The 17175-nt window shown below is 47.4% G+C and overlaps 1 protein-coding gene across 1 annotated transcript in view; it reads left to right on the top strand.

Moving 5' to 3' along the window:
• gmcl1 (germ cell-less, spermatogenesis associated) overlaps positions 1–17175 on the top strand; it is a 63749-nt gene that overhangs the window by 20823 nt on the left and 25751 nt on the right. The window contains exons 4-7 of the mRNA XM_020522231.2: positions 6781–6878; positions 14613–14725; positions 14928–14993; positions 16176–16260. Coding sequence (XP_020377820.1) covers positions 6781–6878; positions 14613–14725; positions 14928–14993; positions 16176–16260 — 362 coding nt within the window. The remainder of the gene's footprint in view (positions 1–6780; positions 6879–14612; positions 14726–14927; positions 14994–16175; positions 16261–17175) is intronic.

Raw genomic sequence — 17175 nt, 5'->3', positions numbered from 1 at the left:
TCTTGCTCTGTGACTGAAGTGACATTTAACTTTCTGAATTTACACAAAAAAAGGTCTTCCTCTCTTTGAAGAACCACGAGACTTGAAGTGGTTTCTGTCAAGAGGTTAACTCTGAGCAGGAGACAGCAGCCTGATCTGTGCAGGGTCCTCTGCCATTTTGAATGATCATTGTCTTTGAAGCTACTCTCCACTTGCTCCCCATCCATTTGCTCATCTTTGGAGGTTTGTCACATGCCTTGCTGCTGTGACTACAAATAGATCGAATGTAGAATCATCCATCACTGAAGCAACACATGGCAATCAATCATTTGAAATTCCTGGAATAAAATTGTGAGCTGTATTTTCAATGCGACTTGTATATAAATCCCATGGTGATTGAAGGCCAACATATCATTTGCCCTCCTCATGGATGGTTACACTCTACGCCAATGTCTAGTGACTGTCAAAACAAGGGCATCCATGTCCCTTTGGAGACCCGCACTTCGCAACCTCTTATGATGTAAGAAAGATTGTGCCTTCCTGTTATCTTTTGAGCAAACTGAACAGCGTCACACTTCACATTTGTCTTCCATCTGCCATGTTCCAGCCTGTTCATTTAGCCTGTCCAACTCCTCATGAAACCTCCTTGTAGCCGCCTCACAACTTACCTTCCTGCCCCATGTGGTGTTGTCAGTAAATTGGTCCTGTTGAATAAATCATGAGTATCGATGGTAAACAGCTGGGGCCCAAGCACTGAGTCTTGTGGTACCCGACAAGGAACAATCTACTATCCTGTCTGCTTTGTCTTTTAACCAAGTCTCACTCTGTGCTCGTATGTTACCCCCAATCTTGTGGGTTTTGATTTCTGTCTTACTAATCTCCACTGTGCAGTATTATTAAAAGTCTTCTGAGAATCCAAATGCAGCAAGACCGCCATTGGTTCCCCTTTCTCAGTGCTACAAGTGACATCCTCATAAACTCATTTCCCCCACACTAGCCCGTGTTGACTGTGCCCAATTTGACCATGCTTTTCCAAGTATCCACTTACCACCACCTTGAAAATCAATTCTACCATTTATTTTCTGATTTGATTTGACTTAGACATCAGAGAATTGGTCTGCAGTCTCCATTCTCCATCCCTTCTTAAATTGATCTTCGTAGGATAATAGGTCGGCACAACATCATGGGCCGAAGTACTGTGCTGTACTGTTCTATGTTCTATGTTCTCATATGGTAACTTAAGCTGCTTTCCACTCTGTAGGAACCTGTCTGGAATCTGTAGAATTTAGAAAGGTAACCACCAATTCATACACTGTCCTTTCAACCACTACTATTAACGCTCTGGGATATAGTTCCTCTGATCCAGAGAATTGATTAATCTTTGTTCCACTTGACTTTTCAAGCACTGCTTCTTGACTAATACTAACTTCATTCACTTTGTCAGTTTAATTCATCTCTTGGTTCTGAATATTTATGCGAGGTGTTCTGTATGGAGAGAGCAACAAAATTATTGTTTTACTTCTGCCATTTCTCTGTCCTACGGACTCCACCTGTTAAAAAGTCCAGATTTGCCACAGGAAAAGCTTTTTGCTTTTTAAACCTCTGAGGGAGGGGTGTCGGGACTGAAACAAAAGCTGAAGTCACTGGAAAAGCTCAGCGGATCTGGCAGCATCTGTGAGGAAAAATCAGTTAACTTGGACTTGGTGACCCTTCCTCAGAACTGCAGGAAGTTAGAGATATGGGGAGGGGTGTCGGGGCTAGAGGAGGTGATGGAGGTAGGGAAAGTTTGAGAAGGTGATGGAAGTGGAGAGGTGAAAGGCAATAGAGGAACCTGAATACACAAGCAGTTTAAAAATCATCAGTGTGGGGGCCAGTGTGTCTCCGTGCGCACAATGTTTTGAGTTTGGGCCATCGTTCTGGATGAGTTCATGTTCATTAGTTGGGCATTTGGGCAGATTCCAGTTGTCTGTAGTGTAGTTACTGAACTTCTCGGCTCCATCCCACTGCCAAAGGAGTGTGCAGTCAGAGCTCCACATTGTCATGGGCACAGGGCACAGAGGAATAAACACACATCTGATCCGAGAACACATCCCTCTGGAACAGCATCAGCACTTTGTTGTTTCAAACATTGCCAGGATGGATCAGCTCGTATTTTACAAACAGTTCAGCCATGCCCACACTGTCAGAATAGACAGCAGAGGGCTCTTGTTCTGTTCAAGATCATCTTAACCCTCTTAAACATCACTTGACTCTTTTTAGCAGTCAGTGACCCACACTATTAGTCAGTGAGTATGTTATTGCTGAGCGAGTACAGCTTGATTATAACATTAATCATTTCCATCATTTTACTGATGCTAGAGAGTGGATGGGGCGGTAATTGGTCGGGTTGGAGTTGTCATGGTTTTTGTGTACAGGACATACCTGGGCAATTTTCCACATTGTCAAGTAGATACCAGTGTTGTAACTGTACTGGAACATCTTGGCCATGGGAGCAGCAAGTTCTGGAGCACAAGTCTTGAATACTATTGTCAGAATGTTTTCAGGGCCAATAGCCTTAACAGTATCCAGTGTCTCCAACCGTTTGTTGATATCACATGGAGTGAATTCAATTGGCTAAAAGGTGGCAGGCAAAAAAGTCTTTTAGGTAGCTTCAAAAGCAGAAAAGCTCAGCAGGTCTGGCACCATCTGTAAAGAGAAATTAGAGTTAATGTTTTGGGTCCAGTGACCCTTCCTCAGGTAGCTTCATCAGGTTGACACCTCGCCTTCAGGTATGGCTGGTGCTGCTCCTGGCATGCCCTCCTGCACTCTCCATTGAGCCAGGGTTGATCCCCTGGCTTGATGGTAATGGTTGAGTGGGGGATATGCCGGGCCATGAGGTTACAGATTGTGCTGTAGTACAATTCTGCTGCTGTTGATGGCCCACAGCGCCTCATGCATGCCCAGTTTTAAGGTGCTAGATCTGTTTGAAGTCTGTCCCGTTCAGCATGGTGGTAGTGCCACACATGATGGAGGGTATTCTCAATGTGAAGGCAGGACTTTGTCTCCACAAGGACTGTGTGGTTATCCCTCTTATCGATATTGTCATGGACAGTTAAATCTACAGCTGGCAGATTGGTATGGCTAGGGTCAAGTATGTTTTTCCCTCTTGCTGGTTCCTTGTTGAAAGAAGCTTCTCACAGCATCAGTCCCAGGCTGCATCCGGCTGCACAGTCCTGACAATAAAAGGAATTGGTGTTGGTACTGGTTCAAAAAATACCACATGGTAGCTCGCTGAAGTTTCCAGTGTAGCTGATGCCATTTGATCCATCTTCGTGTAGACACAGCAACACGTACAGGCAATTTTAAACACCGCTGTTTCAGATCAGTAATCGTCGAGCAGGCTCTACTATTCTGTCTGATGGCACAAGCTTTCTGAAAATGTATTTGTGATTATCTCTGTACTCCCCTGTGCTCACAGAAGTCCCATCTCTCCCTTTCACATTGTGATTGATAATCGGAAAGATTGAGTGTTTACAGTGTCACGTTTTTTTTTCCCCCAAACAGCTGACTATTGTATTACTGAAACTCCTCACTGCTCTCTCTTCTCTTTTTCCCCCCCAACCCAACAATGACCACAACTAGAACACCAGAAATCCACGAGTGGTTTTTCCAACTCTCACTGCTTCCCACTTGGTTTCCCGTTGGCATTAAAAGTAATCAAGAAGCAAACTAAAGCACTCACTCACCATCATCCTCCCCAGGGTCAATTAGGGATGGAATCGTAGAAACCCTGCAGTGTGGAAGCAGGCCGTTCGGCCCATTGAGCCCACACCAAGCCTCTGAAGAGCATCGCACCCAGCTTTGCCTGTTCCTGTAACGCTGCATTTCCCATACTGAATCCACCTAGCCTGCAAATCGTTGGGCAACAAGTGCCAGGAATTTGAGCTAAAAACAGAAAATGCTGAGAATCCTCAACAGGTCAGTGCAGAGATAGAGCCGGTGCGTGTGGGGAGGTGAACATGGCTCTGGTTTTGCCACGTGTCCTATAACCTCTCACTTTGACCCTGTGTCTGAGACCTCCAATTGTTGAATCTCGCCTGCCCTGCACCGTATCAATGACCTTCTCTTGTGTTTTGTGCCCAACTGTCCCTCTCCCTCTTGTCTGTTACATTCCAGGCTTTACCCAACTCCTGACAAGGGGTTGCAGAGCTGCACTGTTCAACTCTTTGCCTTCACACTGGACGCTACCAGACCTGCTGAGTTTCATCCAGCACGTTCTCTCAGTAATTGCGTTTTTGAGTATGTGTGTGTCGGAAAGGATAATGTTGTGTCCACCAACCCAGGAGGTGCATTAGGTTGAGTTCCTCATGCCCTGATTTATCCAGCATCCTGGAGCTGAGACGGCACTTTGAGGGGTTTTCCCTGGCAGAGAAGCACTGTGGACTATCCTGTTAGTGAAATCACATTCTTGCTCTGCTGCAATCTGTACTGGGTATAGCTGGGACCAGGCACTGAGGGAAGGATTGTCCATGCTGCAGCCTCTGGCCACATCTTGACCACAGAGTTCTGCCCAGTATTGCCACGCCATCATCGAGTTATATTTACTTGGAGCTGGTTCTCTCCTGTTTGAATGCAGTGCGTTTGGAGGGATGGTTATTAACTCACAGCGAAGTGATCTGTTGGGAACTGCAGCTTGAGAAAGACAGAAGGAAGCAAGCACCTGTTGACTGCAAGTTGTCAGGGAGCCCTGAAGGATTGCAGCCCCACTTGAGTTCACTTCGATGAGCAGCTCCAAGTGTTGGAGGATCACTGCCAGCTAACCAGCTGGTTCTTGTTCACATTTCATCTTGGCTGCTTCACCAAATGCCCCGCACCAGCTGTGTGCTGCACTTCTCCTGTCTCTCTTTCTCTCTGCTCGTGGCCTGGTCTTCCATCTTTCTTTGGAGTCTGTACTGTTTGGCATTTCTCTGCTTTATTGGTCAGTCCGACAGGACCGAGAGCTCCAACAGCTGGACAAATGTTTGTTGTCAACTCGTAAGGTAACTCCAGCTTTTTCTCGACATTCCACCCCAATGATCATCACAGGTTGGTGGGCAGCAGGTACCGCAAGGTCAGGAATTTGGTCTGAGTGAGAATTTGGCACAGACTGGGAAGGAGGTTTTGATTTTTGCCTCCACTGCTTTCTCTGTTACAGGATGCAGGTGAGTACTTCATTTAATCTGCCTTTCACTTCAGCTCAATCGCAGAGTTAGTAAATAGTCGATGATTGAAATGAAGAAAGGAATGGTAGGCGAGTTGGTGTGCTACATCTGTAGCCTGTGGTATGGCATTGCTGCAAGTGTCTGCAGTTTGGGCTCCGAGCTGAAATCTGAGACACGGACACAGTCAGGACATCAGTCATGCAGGAAGGTACATGGACGCTTCCATCCAGGAGCACATGGTTACTGGCTGGGACAAGAGGATAGCGCTGTTTAGTCTGGTACAGAGATGTTGGGTTGAATGGCCTCGTTCTGCACCACAACATTTGTGTGATCCTGTGGGCAGCAAAAGAACTATAGTTATGTTCTTGGTTGAGTTGGGCGTGGGGTGGTGGATGGGGATTGGGTGGGGTGTGCAGGTGCTGGCAGGAGCAGGAGATACTGTTCTCTTACACACCAGGACCATTGTGTTACCTGTCCAGCATGATGACTGAGGGCAATTTCTTGAGACTGGAGTTCTTTTGGGGATCGTAGGATCCAGTTGTTACAAGTCTCAGAACCCCCAACAACCCAAGGAGAAAGAGTTGTCTCTCACTCTTTTTCTCTCTCTCTCTCTCTCTCTTCCCCCCACTGCATTCCTCCCTTGCTGTCTCCCCACCTCCCTCCCTCACCTTGTCTCTCTCCCTGTCTCCTCCTTGAGGTAATTTATATCATAGGGGTTAAACACAGTGCTGACAATGAGTACCTTAACTCCTGATTCCCCCAAAGCCTGTCCCACCATCTACAAGGCACAAGTCAGGAGTGTGAGGGAATATTCCCCACTTGCTCTGGATGGGGGGCACCTCCAATAACACTCAAGAAGCTCAACACCATCCAGGACAAAGCAGCCCCCGCTTGAATGGCACCACATCCACAAGCATCCACTCCCTCCACCACCGACGCTCAGTAGCAGCAGTGTGTACTATCTACAAGATGCACTGCAGTAGTTCACCAAAACTCCTCGAACAACACCTTCCGAACCCATGACCTCTTCGATCTCGAAGGACAAGGGCAGCAGATACAATGGGAACACCAGCACCTGCAAGTTGCCCTCCGAGCCACTCACCATCCTGACTTGGAAATGTGTTGCCATTTCTTCACTGTCAATGGGTTAAAATCCTGGAATTCCCTCCCTAATAACAATGTGAGTCAACCTACAGCTCATGGACTGTAGCGGTTCAAGAAGGCAGCTCACCAGCTGGTGACGCCCACGTCCAATGAAAAAGTTCCAAATTTAAAAAAGACCAAGATGACAAAGGAAATGATCTCTGGCTTACGACTGGAAGCACAGGGTCAAACAGATCAGAGAGTCAGAAGATGGTTATGGTTTGTTGGTCTGGCACCGGTTCTGAGAGTACTGTGCTACAGAATGAGGACTGCAAGAAGCATTTTCAATAAAAGTGGGGTTGGCAGGGGAAATGTATGCACAGAAAATGTTGGGAGTTACAGGTCTCTATTGTGGTGCACATCCATCGCGTCCATGCACGGCATCTGGTCAGATTTTGAGAGACGTCATGAGTAATCTGGCTGCTTTCTAACTCATGTCTGTGTGATGTTGAACACTTATTCCCTTCTTCTCCTGCAGCACTGCAAGTGGCATTTGGCTCGCTCTACCGAGACGATGTCTTAATTCATCCCAGTCGCGTGGTGACCATTCTGGCAGCAGCCTGCATGCTTCAGCTGGTAAGAAACACACATAGTCCCACTGTGCAGCCCTGGAAAGATCAGTCAAAATCCCAAAAGTTTGCAGTTGGTCTAAATTAGACGGTGGTCATGGCTTTAACCCTGCTTCAGTCTTTGCAACCATAGACTTGTCCTTGGTTGTCACCCCTATTTCTGTAACTTCCTTTCAGCTCCAGCACTTTGCACAATCACCACATTACCTGATACTGTTCTCTAGAGTATCCCTGATTTTTAGCACCTCAGTCCTGGTGGTTTTGGCTGACACTGTCTGGAATACATTCCCCACGCTCCACCCCACCACTGTATTTCTTCATTTCAAACACTCATTACAACCTAGCTGTTTGACCTGAGACCTTTGTTGCCCCTCTGACAAGTATCTGCTTTCATGTCTCAGTATCCTCATGTATGTTACAATGCTCCTGTGATCTATGTTTCCAGGTTTTATTCCCTCGAGGGTGTTCAGTGAATACAATTTCTTGTTGTTGTCGTACCGTGTCAAGAGGGTTAGAAGCAACAGCTGATTGAAGTGGCAACAGCTGATTGAAGTGCGAACAATGTTGTTTTGGGTTCTGGTTAATTTTGAGACTTGCTTTTGCAGTTTCTCGGGGAGAAGACAGAATCCGAAACGGAAATAAGAGGCAATGCTGAAAGTGTTCAGTGATTCAGGCTGACTCGGTAGAGTGAGAAAACGAGTGAAGTTTTCAGGGAGCTGACCTTGGAGCTGAGCTGCCCATGTGCGTGCCTGTGATGTTGCACCCAGTGCCAGTTTATCTGCAGTCCCACTCGCGTTAACATCCAGAGCTGGAGTTGGACAGAGGGAGTCTGTCTTACTCGTCTGCTGTGCCTGCAGTGGTGACCTGATAGAGAGGAGCTCTGACAGGCACCTCAGAGTCACGGCAAAACACCCCAAGGGGCAAAGGATTTCTCACACCACGGCACACAGGCAGAGATCTGGCCTGCGAAAGCTGGTCCCAGAGGCAAGCTTTAAGGACGGTTGGAAAAAGAAGGGAGAGATGTAGCGAGGTTGAGGAAGGGCTTACCAGAGTTTAGGGTGAAGTGACAGCCGTCAAATGTTGGAGCAGTTAAAATCAGGCACGTGGTAGAATCCAGATGAGGAAGAGGGCAGAGATGTCAGAATATTGTGAGGTGATAGGAGGTTGCAGAGACAGGTGGAGAGGAGGGAGGCGGGGGTGGGGTGGGGTGGTGGGGGACGTGGGTAGGTAAATAAGATGAGGGATTTTATAACAGAGCTTGAGCGCCAGCATCAATCAGTGAAGTGCACACGTTTCCTGCCTGCTGTGAGTTATGGTGAGCTCCGATTGCATCAGTGAGCTCCGTCAGCTCCTTCCCTTTCTGTTCTTCTGTTCAAGAGGAAAGCTTCTGTGTTTTTGCTTTTTCCAGCTCACTCCCCTTTGCCCTCCTTCGCTGGGGGATGCAGGCCGTTGCTAGGTTACCACTCCACAGGCCTCCGGTACATCACCAGCGAAAGCCTCTTTCATGTGAGAGTCGGTGCATGAATGTGCAGCCTTGTTTATTCAGGCTTCACAAAGGAAGGATGACAATGGCAAGAGTTCGGAAGATCAGATCACCTCAGAAATGTGGCCAAAATTCCTCTGTAGCTCATCACTGGTAGGGGAGCATTGTCAGGGAATATGGTTCAGACCAACAGAGGAAACGCATCATGACGTTCTCCCATCCATCCAAATTCACTTTTATCAGGAATGATTGGGCAGGCTGGGTCTGGGGAAAATCAACAAGATGCATGTCTTGGAATGAATCGGGTGTTTCAGAGGGATCTATATGGAGATGGTCAATGAGGGGCCATCAATCTAATACAGTCAGTCATAAGCCTTCACTCTGATTCTAACCCGTTAGCCCGGTGAGTGATGACAGTAGATAGTGGCTGGGATACAGAACGCAGGTCCGTTTCAAGCTGACTTTACAACTAAAGGTGGGAGGAAGGAGAGAGGCTGGTAATAATAGGCTCAGATAATCGGGAGGCTCGTGCATCGAAGATTTCAGCACAGCACAGCTGAATTGCGTGGAGCGAGAGTTTGCATCCCCAGCAGTTGGGATGGGCTGGGGACAGGGAAGGGAGGTGGGGCAACATCCTCAGAGGAGCTTGGAGCTCACTGACTGTTTGATTCACTCATGGAATGTGGGTGTCACTAGCTGGCCCAGTATTTATTGCCCCGTCCCTCACTCCCCTGGAAAATGTAATGGTGAACTGCGTTCTTAAACTTCTGCACTGGAATACTTGCAGTGCTGCTCAGATGAGAGTTCCAGGATTTTGGCCCAGTGACAGTGAGGGAACGGCGATATATTTCCAAATCAGGATGGTGAGCGGCTGGGAGGGGAACTTGCAGGGGTTGGTGTTCCCATTTATCTGCTGCCCTTGTCTTTCCAGATGGAAGTGGTCATAGGTTTGGAAGGTGCTGTTGGAGCATCTCTCATGAGTTCCTACAGTGCATCTTGTAGATAGTACACACTGCTGCCACTCTGTGTTGGTGGTGGAGGGACTGGATGTGGTGCCAACCAAGTGGGGGCTGCTTTGTCCTGGATGGTGTCGAGCTTCTTGAGTGTTGTTGGAGCTGTCCCCATCCAGGGCAATTGGGGAGTATTCCGTCACACTCTTGAGGATTTTGGGAGTCAGGAGCCAAGTGAAACTTGGTCAGTGCCAACCTCAGAGCTGCTGTTAGAGCCATTGTATTTATGTGGTTAGCCCAATTCAGTTTCTGGTCAATGGTAACCCCCGGGATGTTGACAGAGGGGGATTCAGTGATAATAGTGACATTGACTGTCAAGGGGCGATGGTTGCATTCCTTCTTCTATGTGAAGGGGTAATTTGTGAGGGAGGATTGGCCACAGTTGCCTGCTTGGAGAGAGATCTCATGCCTGGAGAGAGGAGTTTGCCAGTGGTGGCACAGTGGAGAGATGGCCAATGACTAACAGTGTTAGGCTTCCATTTAGAAGCATTTCTGCTTCTCTCGGTCCACCAGGAATGTTGCAAGACGCATTTCCCTATTGAATTGACAGCTCACAGTGGGAGTCCAATTCACATAAGTGTCCAACGTAGGACACCTAGACATGCCAAACCCGGGAACGGATGTGTACCCAGTGGATTTGGGTCATGCTCCTTGTTTCCTCTGCTGCCTGTGGTGGGTGGGTGTTTGTCATGTACTGTTCATGTACACCTGTTTTCCAGCAGGAGTGAGCAGACTCCCAGCTGAGTTTATCATCTCCCCACAGGCCCTGCATGAGGTGACATCTGAGTTCCTCCTCTGAAGCCATCCAGCCTTGAGACTTTGAGTAGCAGTGTCTTTACCCAGTGGGGACTGGGTGGTGCTCAAAGCTAATCTTTGGTCTGTTTCCCTTTTTGCTGTACCAGCTGCTCCTTGATCTGTGTGTTCGAGCACTGGGCATATTGCGTTTGCTGAAGAACAATGAGTGCATCTGAGCTGTATTAGCCCGTTGTCACTTTGTATCACTGTGAGCCAGTGTAAGAGGGATGGGGAAATTGTCGAGTGTGTGTTGCGTGGGTGACTGTACAGTGGGTTTCCAGTTTACAGTTACTCTCATTATCTGCAAGTGAGAATAAATTAGATCAGGCATGTGATGTGAGCACAGAAAGATGTGCAGCACACCTTTTCACTGGGGATGTGGGACGTCATGTTGAGGTTATACAGGGCATTGGTGAGACCTCTTCTGGAGTACTGTGTGCAGTACTCGTTGCCCTGTCCTAGCAAGGATATTAGTAAGCTGGAGGGTTCAGAAAATATTCATCAGGATGTTGCCGGGAATGGAGGGTTTGAGTTAAAAGGAGAGGCTGGATAGACTGAGACCTTTTATGCTGGAGTATCGAAGGCCGAGCGGTGACCCTGCAGAGGTTTATAAACTCATGAGGGGCATGGATAGGGTGAATGACAGTTGTCTTTTCCCGAGGGTGAGGGATTTCAAGACAAGGTATATTTTTAGGTTGAGAGGAGAAAGATTTTCAAAAGGACATGTGGGCAGTTTATTTTTACACAGACAGAGGTTCATGTGTGGAATGAACTTCCAGAGGAAGTGGTGGATGATGGTAGAGTTACAACATTTGAAAGAGATTTCGAAAAGGAACGTAGAAGTGCAGCACAGGAATGGGTTCTTTGGCCCACGATGTTGTGCCGAACATAACGCCAAATTAAACTAATCCCTTCTGCCTTTCATTGGTCTCTATCCCTCCATTCCTTGCATGTTCATGTGCTCGTCTAAAAGTCCCTTAAATGCCCCTATTGTATCTGCCTCCACCACCACCCCTGGCAGTGTGTTCCAGACTCCTGCCACTCTCCATGTAAAAATCTTGCCCCTCACATCTCCTTTGAACTTTCCCCCTCTCATCTTAAATGCATGCCCCCAGTATGAGACATTTCAACTCTATCTACGCATCTCATAATGTTATAGACCTATCAAGTCTCCCCTCACTCTGCCCCGTTCCAGAGAAAATAACCCGAGTTTTTCTCGCCTCTCCTTATAGCTCATACCCTCTAATCCAGGCAGCATCCTGGTAAACCTCTTCTGCACCCTCTGCAAATCTTCCACATCCTTCCTGTAATGTGGCGACCAGAATTGAACACAATACTCTAATTGTGGCCTAACCAAAATCTTATAAAGCTGCAACATGACATCCTGACTCTTGTACTGACTTCCCCGACCAATAAAAGGAAGCATGCCACATGCCTTCTTTACCACCCTATCTACTTGTGGGGCCACTTTCAGGGAGCTATAGACTTGAACCCCAAGATCCCGCTGAACATCAGTGTTGTTCAGAGTCCTGCCATTAACCATGTACTTTTCCTTAACACAAAGTGCAGCACCTCACACTTCCCCAGATTAAACTCCATCTGCTATTTCGCCACCTGTATCTGCAACTGATCTGTGTCCCACTGAATCCCTTGACAAGCTTCTACACTATCCACAACTCCACTGATCTTTCTATCGTCTGCAGATTTACTAACCCACCCATACATTTTCATCCAAGTCATTTATATATATTAGAAACAGTGGAAGTCCCAGTATGGATCACTGTGGAACAGCACGATTCACGGACCTCCAACCTGAAAAACACCCTTCCACCATTACCCTCTGCCTTCTGTGCGCAAGCCAATTCTCAATCCACCCGGCCATGTCACTGTTGATTCCGCACATCTTAATCTTCTGAATGAGCCTATCATGATGGACTTTGTCGAGACCCTTAGTAAACTCCATGTAAACAACATTGACTGCTCTACCCTCGTCGATCACCTTCGTCACCTCCTCGAAAAATTCAATCAAGTTAGTAAGACATGACCTGCCCTGCACAAAGCCACGCTGACTGTCCCTAATTAGGCCGTGCTTTTCCAAATGCACGTAACTCCTATCCCCGATGAGTCTCTCCAACAGCTTCCCAAACACGGATGTAAGACTTATCGGTCTGTAGTTTCCTGCGTTGTCCATATTTCCCTTTTTAAACAGAGGAACATTAGCTACTTGCCAGCCCTCTGGGACCTCTCCAGTGGCTAGTGAGGATACACAGATCTTGGTCAAGGCCCCAGCAATCTCCTCCCACCTCTCTGAATAACCTGGGGTAGATACCATCGGACCCTGGGAACTTCTCTACCTTAATGCTCTTCAAGAGATCCAATACCACTTCTTTCTTGATTTCAAAATGCCGCAGCATGCTCTGCACAAATCTCACCATCCTCCATATCCGTCTCCTGGGTGAATATCGACGCAAAGTACTCATTTAGGATCTCACCCACAATCCTGTCTGCTTCCAAGCACAAATTCCCTCCTTCATCCTTGAGTGGTCCTACTCTCTCCCTAGTTATCCTCTTGTTTTTAATGTATGTATAGAATGCCTTGGGATTCTCTTTAACCCTACTTTCCAAGGTCATTTCCTGACCCTTTCCAGCTCTCCTAATTCCCTACTTGAGTTCTTTCCTGATTTCTTTATATTCTCCATCCTAATTCTGACATAGTTTGCCCTCTGCCAGTTCACTAGTCCTGACTTATCCTTGTTCAGAGCTATCTTAAAAATTAAGGAGTAGTGATCACTGTTCCCAAAATGCTCTCCCATTGAAAGGTCAGTCCCTGGCGAGGCTCAATAGCCAAATCAAGGTCCAGGATGGCACCTTCTCCAGTTGGATTGTCCACATCTGTTTCGAGAAACCCTCTTGAATGCACTTAACAAGTTCCGCCCCGTCTAAGCCTCTTGCTCTGAGGGAATCCCAGTCAATATTGGGGAATTTAAAGTCCCTCACTATGTCAACTCTGTTTTTATTGCATCTTTGCATAATCTGCCTCCGTATTTGTTCCTCAGTCTCTCGGTGGCTGTTGGGGCCGCCATGATATAATTCCATGAAAATGATTGCACCCATCTTATTTTTGAGCTCCACCCATATTGCCTCAGTGGATGAGCCCTCTGGCATGTCCTGTTTCACTGCAGATGTAACATTCTCCCTGATTAGTGATGCAACTCCTCCACTTCCTGCCTTCCTCTCCACCTCGTCTAAAACAAGGAAACCCTGGAATGTTGAGCAGCCAGTCCAGTTTCTCTATCAATGTTTGTCTCTGTTTCTCTCTTGTAATGGCCACAACATCATAATCCTGCGTACTGATCCAGGCTCTAAGCTCATCTACTTGTGTTGAGTTGGATCCTTGCATTGAAATAAACACACTTTAGCCTGTTAGTACCATCAAGTTCATTTGCCTGTCTCTGCCTGTCCTTCCTTGCTGATTTACTGGTCCTAACAGCTACCTTCTCAATCTCTCCACTTGCTGACCTGCTGCTCTGGTTCCCAGGGCAAGTTCGTGAATAAGAAATGTTTGGAGGCAAGTGGGTGAAGTGCAGGCAGGTGGGACGAGTTTAGTTTGGGAGCATGGTGCACATGGACTGGTTGGACCGAAGGATATGTTTCCAAGCTGCATGACTCTTGTTTGGACGTATATGTTGCAGGTAAGGACTGGCAGGACAGGGTGCCACTGAGGGGATCAGAGGGTAAAGAGGCCACCCAGCTGTCAAATGATGTGGTATGAGGGAGGCCATTCGACCCATTGTGCATCTGATGGCTCATTTAAAGGGTTGTCCAGTCAGTGAAGGTTTTGAATAAAAGCACAGTGCTTCACATGCTGGATTTTTGAAATGAAAACAGAAGCTCAGCAGGCCTGGCAGCATCTGTGGAGAGAATGTTTTGACTCCAGTACTTTAAGACATCTTGTCCCTTCATCTCTTATCCCCTCTGTACCACCATGAGCACTTCCTTTGCCTTTTGCTGTGGGGCACCTTTCCCATCCGTTGCACTTGCTTCCCCGCACCCTGTCTACCAGACCAAAAAAACATCAGCTTTCCAGCCCCCCGGAGTTGGGAAGTTGGACTCGAAATGTTCCCTCCCCACAGATGCCACCAAACCTGCTTAGTCCGTACTGTGTTCTGATTTGAGTCAAAATCTCTTGCTTTTTTTCCCAAGCAAGGGCTGGTCCCACTTTCCCTTGGGAAGATCCACCAGCTGTCCAGGTAAAGATAGGTCAGGCTTGTGCTCTTGAAGGTAACATGAGCACTTGGTGTGCCAAGTACCTGTGTGTTGTCGTCCTGGTGGTGGCTGGGTTGGGGATGTGTCTGTGTGCGAGAGGGGTGGGTAGTGGAGAGACAGCGCAGCCTCCGCTGCTGTGTGCCTTTGCTGACCACCTCTTTTATTTTCTCCCACCTGGTTGCCAAAGGACGCCCTGATTCAGCAGTGCGGGGAGACCATGAAGGAGACAATCACTTCCAAATCAGTCTGTGGTTTCTATGCAGCGGCTGGAACTTATGGCCTGGACTCTGTGAAGCAGAAGTAAGTTCCCGATGCTCTCCTGCTGTTTGCTTGCGCTGCTTCCGTGAGCTTTCTGTTGCTGTTGTCCTGCTCCCCCTGTGCTGCAGGTATGTCGGCAGCGAGAATAATTGTTATTCCTGCTCACCAGCCCGGAAACAGCAAGCTGAACGAGTTCCAAGTCTCTCGTTTCTTGCAAATTGTTTCTTATTTGTTACGTTTACAGATGCTTCGAGTGGCTTCTAAACAACCTGATGACACATCAAAGTGTGGACCTGCTGAAGGATCTCAGGTAATTCATCTTCGATTCGACAGCCACACAGAGTTTCTCGCTCCTGCTGCTGAGGATTAAAAAAAAGCTCAAATGTTGCTTGTGGCGGGGGAATTCAGTATGAAAGCATGAATTCCTCCTCACAGCTCGATGAGCTGGGTGCTCACCGCAGCAGAATGCTGGTGACTGTGAGCTGGAACGTACTGCCTGAACAAACGTTCTTTGGGAATGTTTGGATGGATTGCCATGAGGCTGACCACCTCCCTGAGGGGTCATTAGGGATCGGCAGTAAATGATTCTCACAGCTCATGAATCAAGAAAGAAAAGGGGCTGGGATAAACTCTCGGTGAACAAAATTTTGCAGCGGAGAAGGGCAGTGGGAGTCTGGTTGATGAGATCGGTCTTTGAGAGAACAGTCACAGTGTTGATGGGCTGATGAGCCTGTCTATTTCATGACCCTGAGTCTGAGACAGGGGCTCCAAATTGCAGCCAGTCATTTGCTTGCCCAGCCTCAGACTGTGTCATTCTGATGGACTGCCCTTGAACTGGCGATTTCACAGTGTACGCCAGAGACACTCGGAGCAGAAATCCCCAACCATTGCGCTGCGCTTCCAAACGTTGCCGAGGAGCTGTGACAGAGACAGAGAAACTAACCGTTTTTCCATCCGACCTTGAGCTTTACTCAGGAGATCCTGCTTTCATGTTTAGTCAGGATAATTCTTGTCCAGTTTAATACTGCATTCTGCTGTCACGACCCTCTGTTGCTGAGTAGTATTGTTGTTTCAGCATTGTGCGAGGATATAATCAGAACCAGAAACGTGGCTGCTTCCATCTCGTCGACAGCAGTTATCACCTCGTGCCGTGTTGGAATTTTTTTCAGCTCACTTCCAATTCCATATTGTGGGATAGCCTCCAGCAGGTGCCTTGTCACTGGAGAAAACAGTGCTTGCTTAAAATGTACTAGATGTCTGATGGTTTCCAGATCCAATGAAATTAATGTTCATTCTCTCCACAACTGTTGCCCAACCTGCTGTGTTTATCCTCGATTTCCTATTGATATCTCTCACTTCTACATTTCCTTCATCTTTGCTTTGACAACTCTCTCTCGCCTGTTGTAAGGTTTGGGATTGATGCGGTTGGTTGATGTGTGGTTCAGCTCAGACAGTGATGTCTTTTTCTCCCCGCCCCCTCTCCTTCCCCCAGCATAGGTTTGATGGAGAAACTGATCAGTTCCCCGGACTTGTTTGTGATGCAGGTAGAGATGGACGTGTACACTGCACTGAAAAAGGTATGTGTGCAACAACAACTCGCATTCATCTAGCACCTTAAACGTAGAAACAAAAAAAAAGGAATGTCACACTGAGCCATATGACACGATGTGAGGGCAGATGACAAAAAGATTGGGCTTTGCAAATGCTATGCCTCGGACCGTAAGAAACCGTAGAGAATTGTGAACACAAGCCAGTCCATTCACACAAGCCAACTCCCATCCATTGACTCCATCGACACTTTTCGCTGCCTCTGTTGGGCAGAAGATACAAAAGCTTAAACACATGTACCAACAGAATTAAGAACAGCTTCTTTCCCCTTGTTATTAGACTCCTGAATGCACTTCTCAAATTTTAAATTTAATGTCAATCCAGCTCTCTGTGCACCTTCTCTGCAGCCGTCACATTGTATCCCTCACTCTGTTCTATTTTGCCAATGCACTTCGTATGTTATGATCTGCTTGTACTGCACGCACAACAGAACTTTTCATTGTACCTAGGTACACGTGACCGTAGTAAATCAAATTGATCAATAAAAGGGGGGGGGGGGGGGAGTCTGAAGGAGGGAATTCTAGAGCTTTGAACCTAGACAGCCAAAGGCACAGCTGCCAGTGCTGAGGGAGTAGAAATGAACAAGACACACGGGGCCAGAAATGGAGGTGTGCTGAGATCTCTAAGCTTGTGGAGGAGGTTACACAAATTGGGACGAGGGCAGGGAGGGATTTGGAAACAACAACGAGCATTACCAAGCCAAGTCCAGACCAGAAACTGATGTCGGTCACAGAACCTGGTGATGAGGACTAGGTATGAGTGAGGGAGCTGATAGTCTAGGTTCCAGTGTACTTAGACATGACATTGAGCAATGACAGAACAACACACAGATTGCCACAAATCTGTCACAAACCTGGTTTCACCCAGCCCACCCAGTTCCAAAA

The sequence above is a fragment of the Rhincodon typus genome, chromosome 40 (genome assembly GCF_021869965.1).
Source record: "Rhincodon typus isolate 14 chromosome 40, sRhiTyp1.1, whole genome shotgun sequence".
In the NCBI taxonomy this organism is placed as follows: Eukaryota; Metazoa; Chordata; class Chondrichthyes; order Orectolobiformes; family Rhincodontidae; genus Rhincodon; species Rhincodon typus.
The sequence above is the reverse complement of the archived record's forward strand: the minus strand, read 5'-3'. Positions and strand labels throughout refer to the sequence as shown.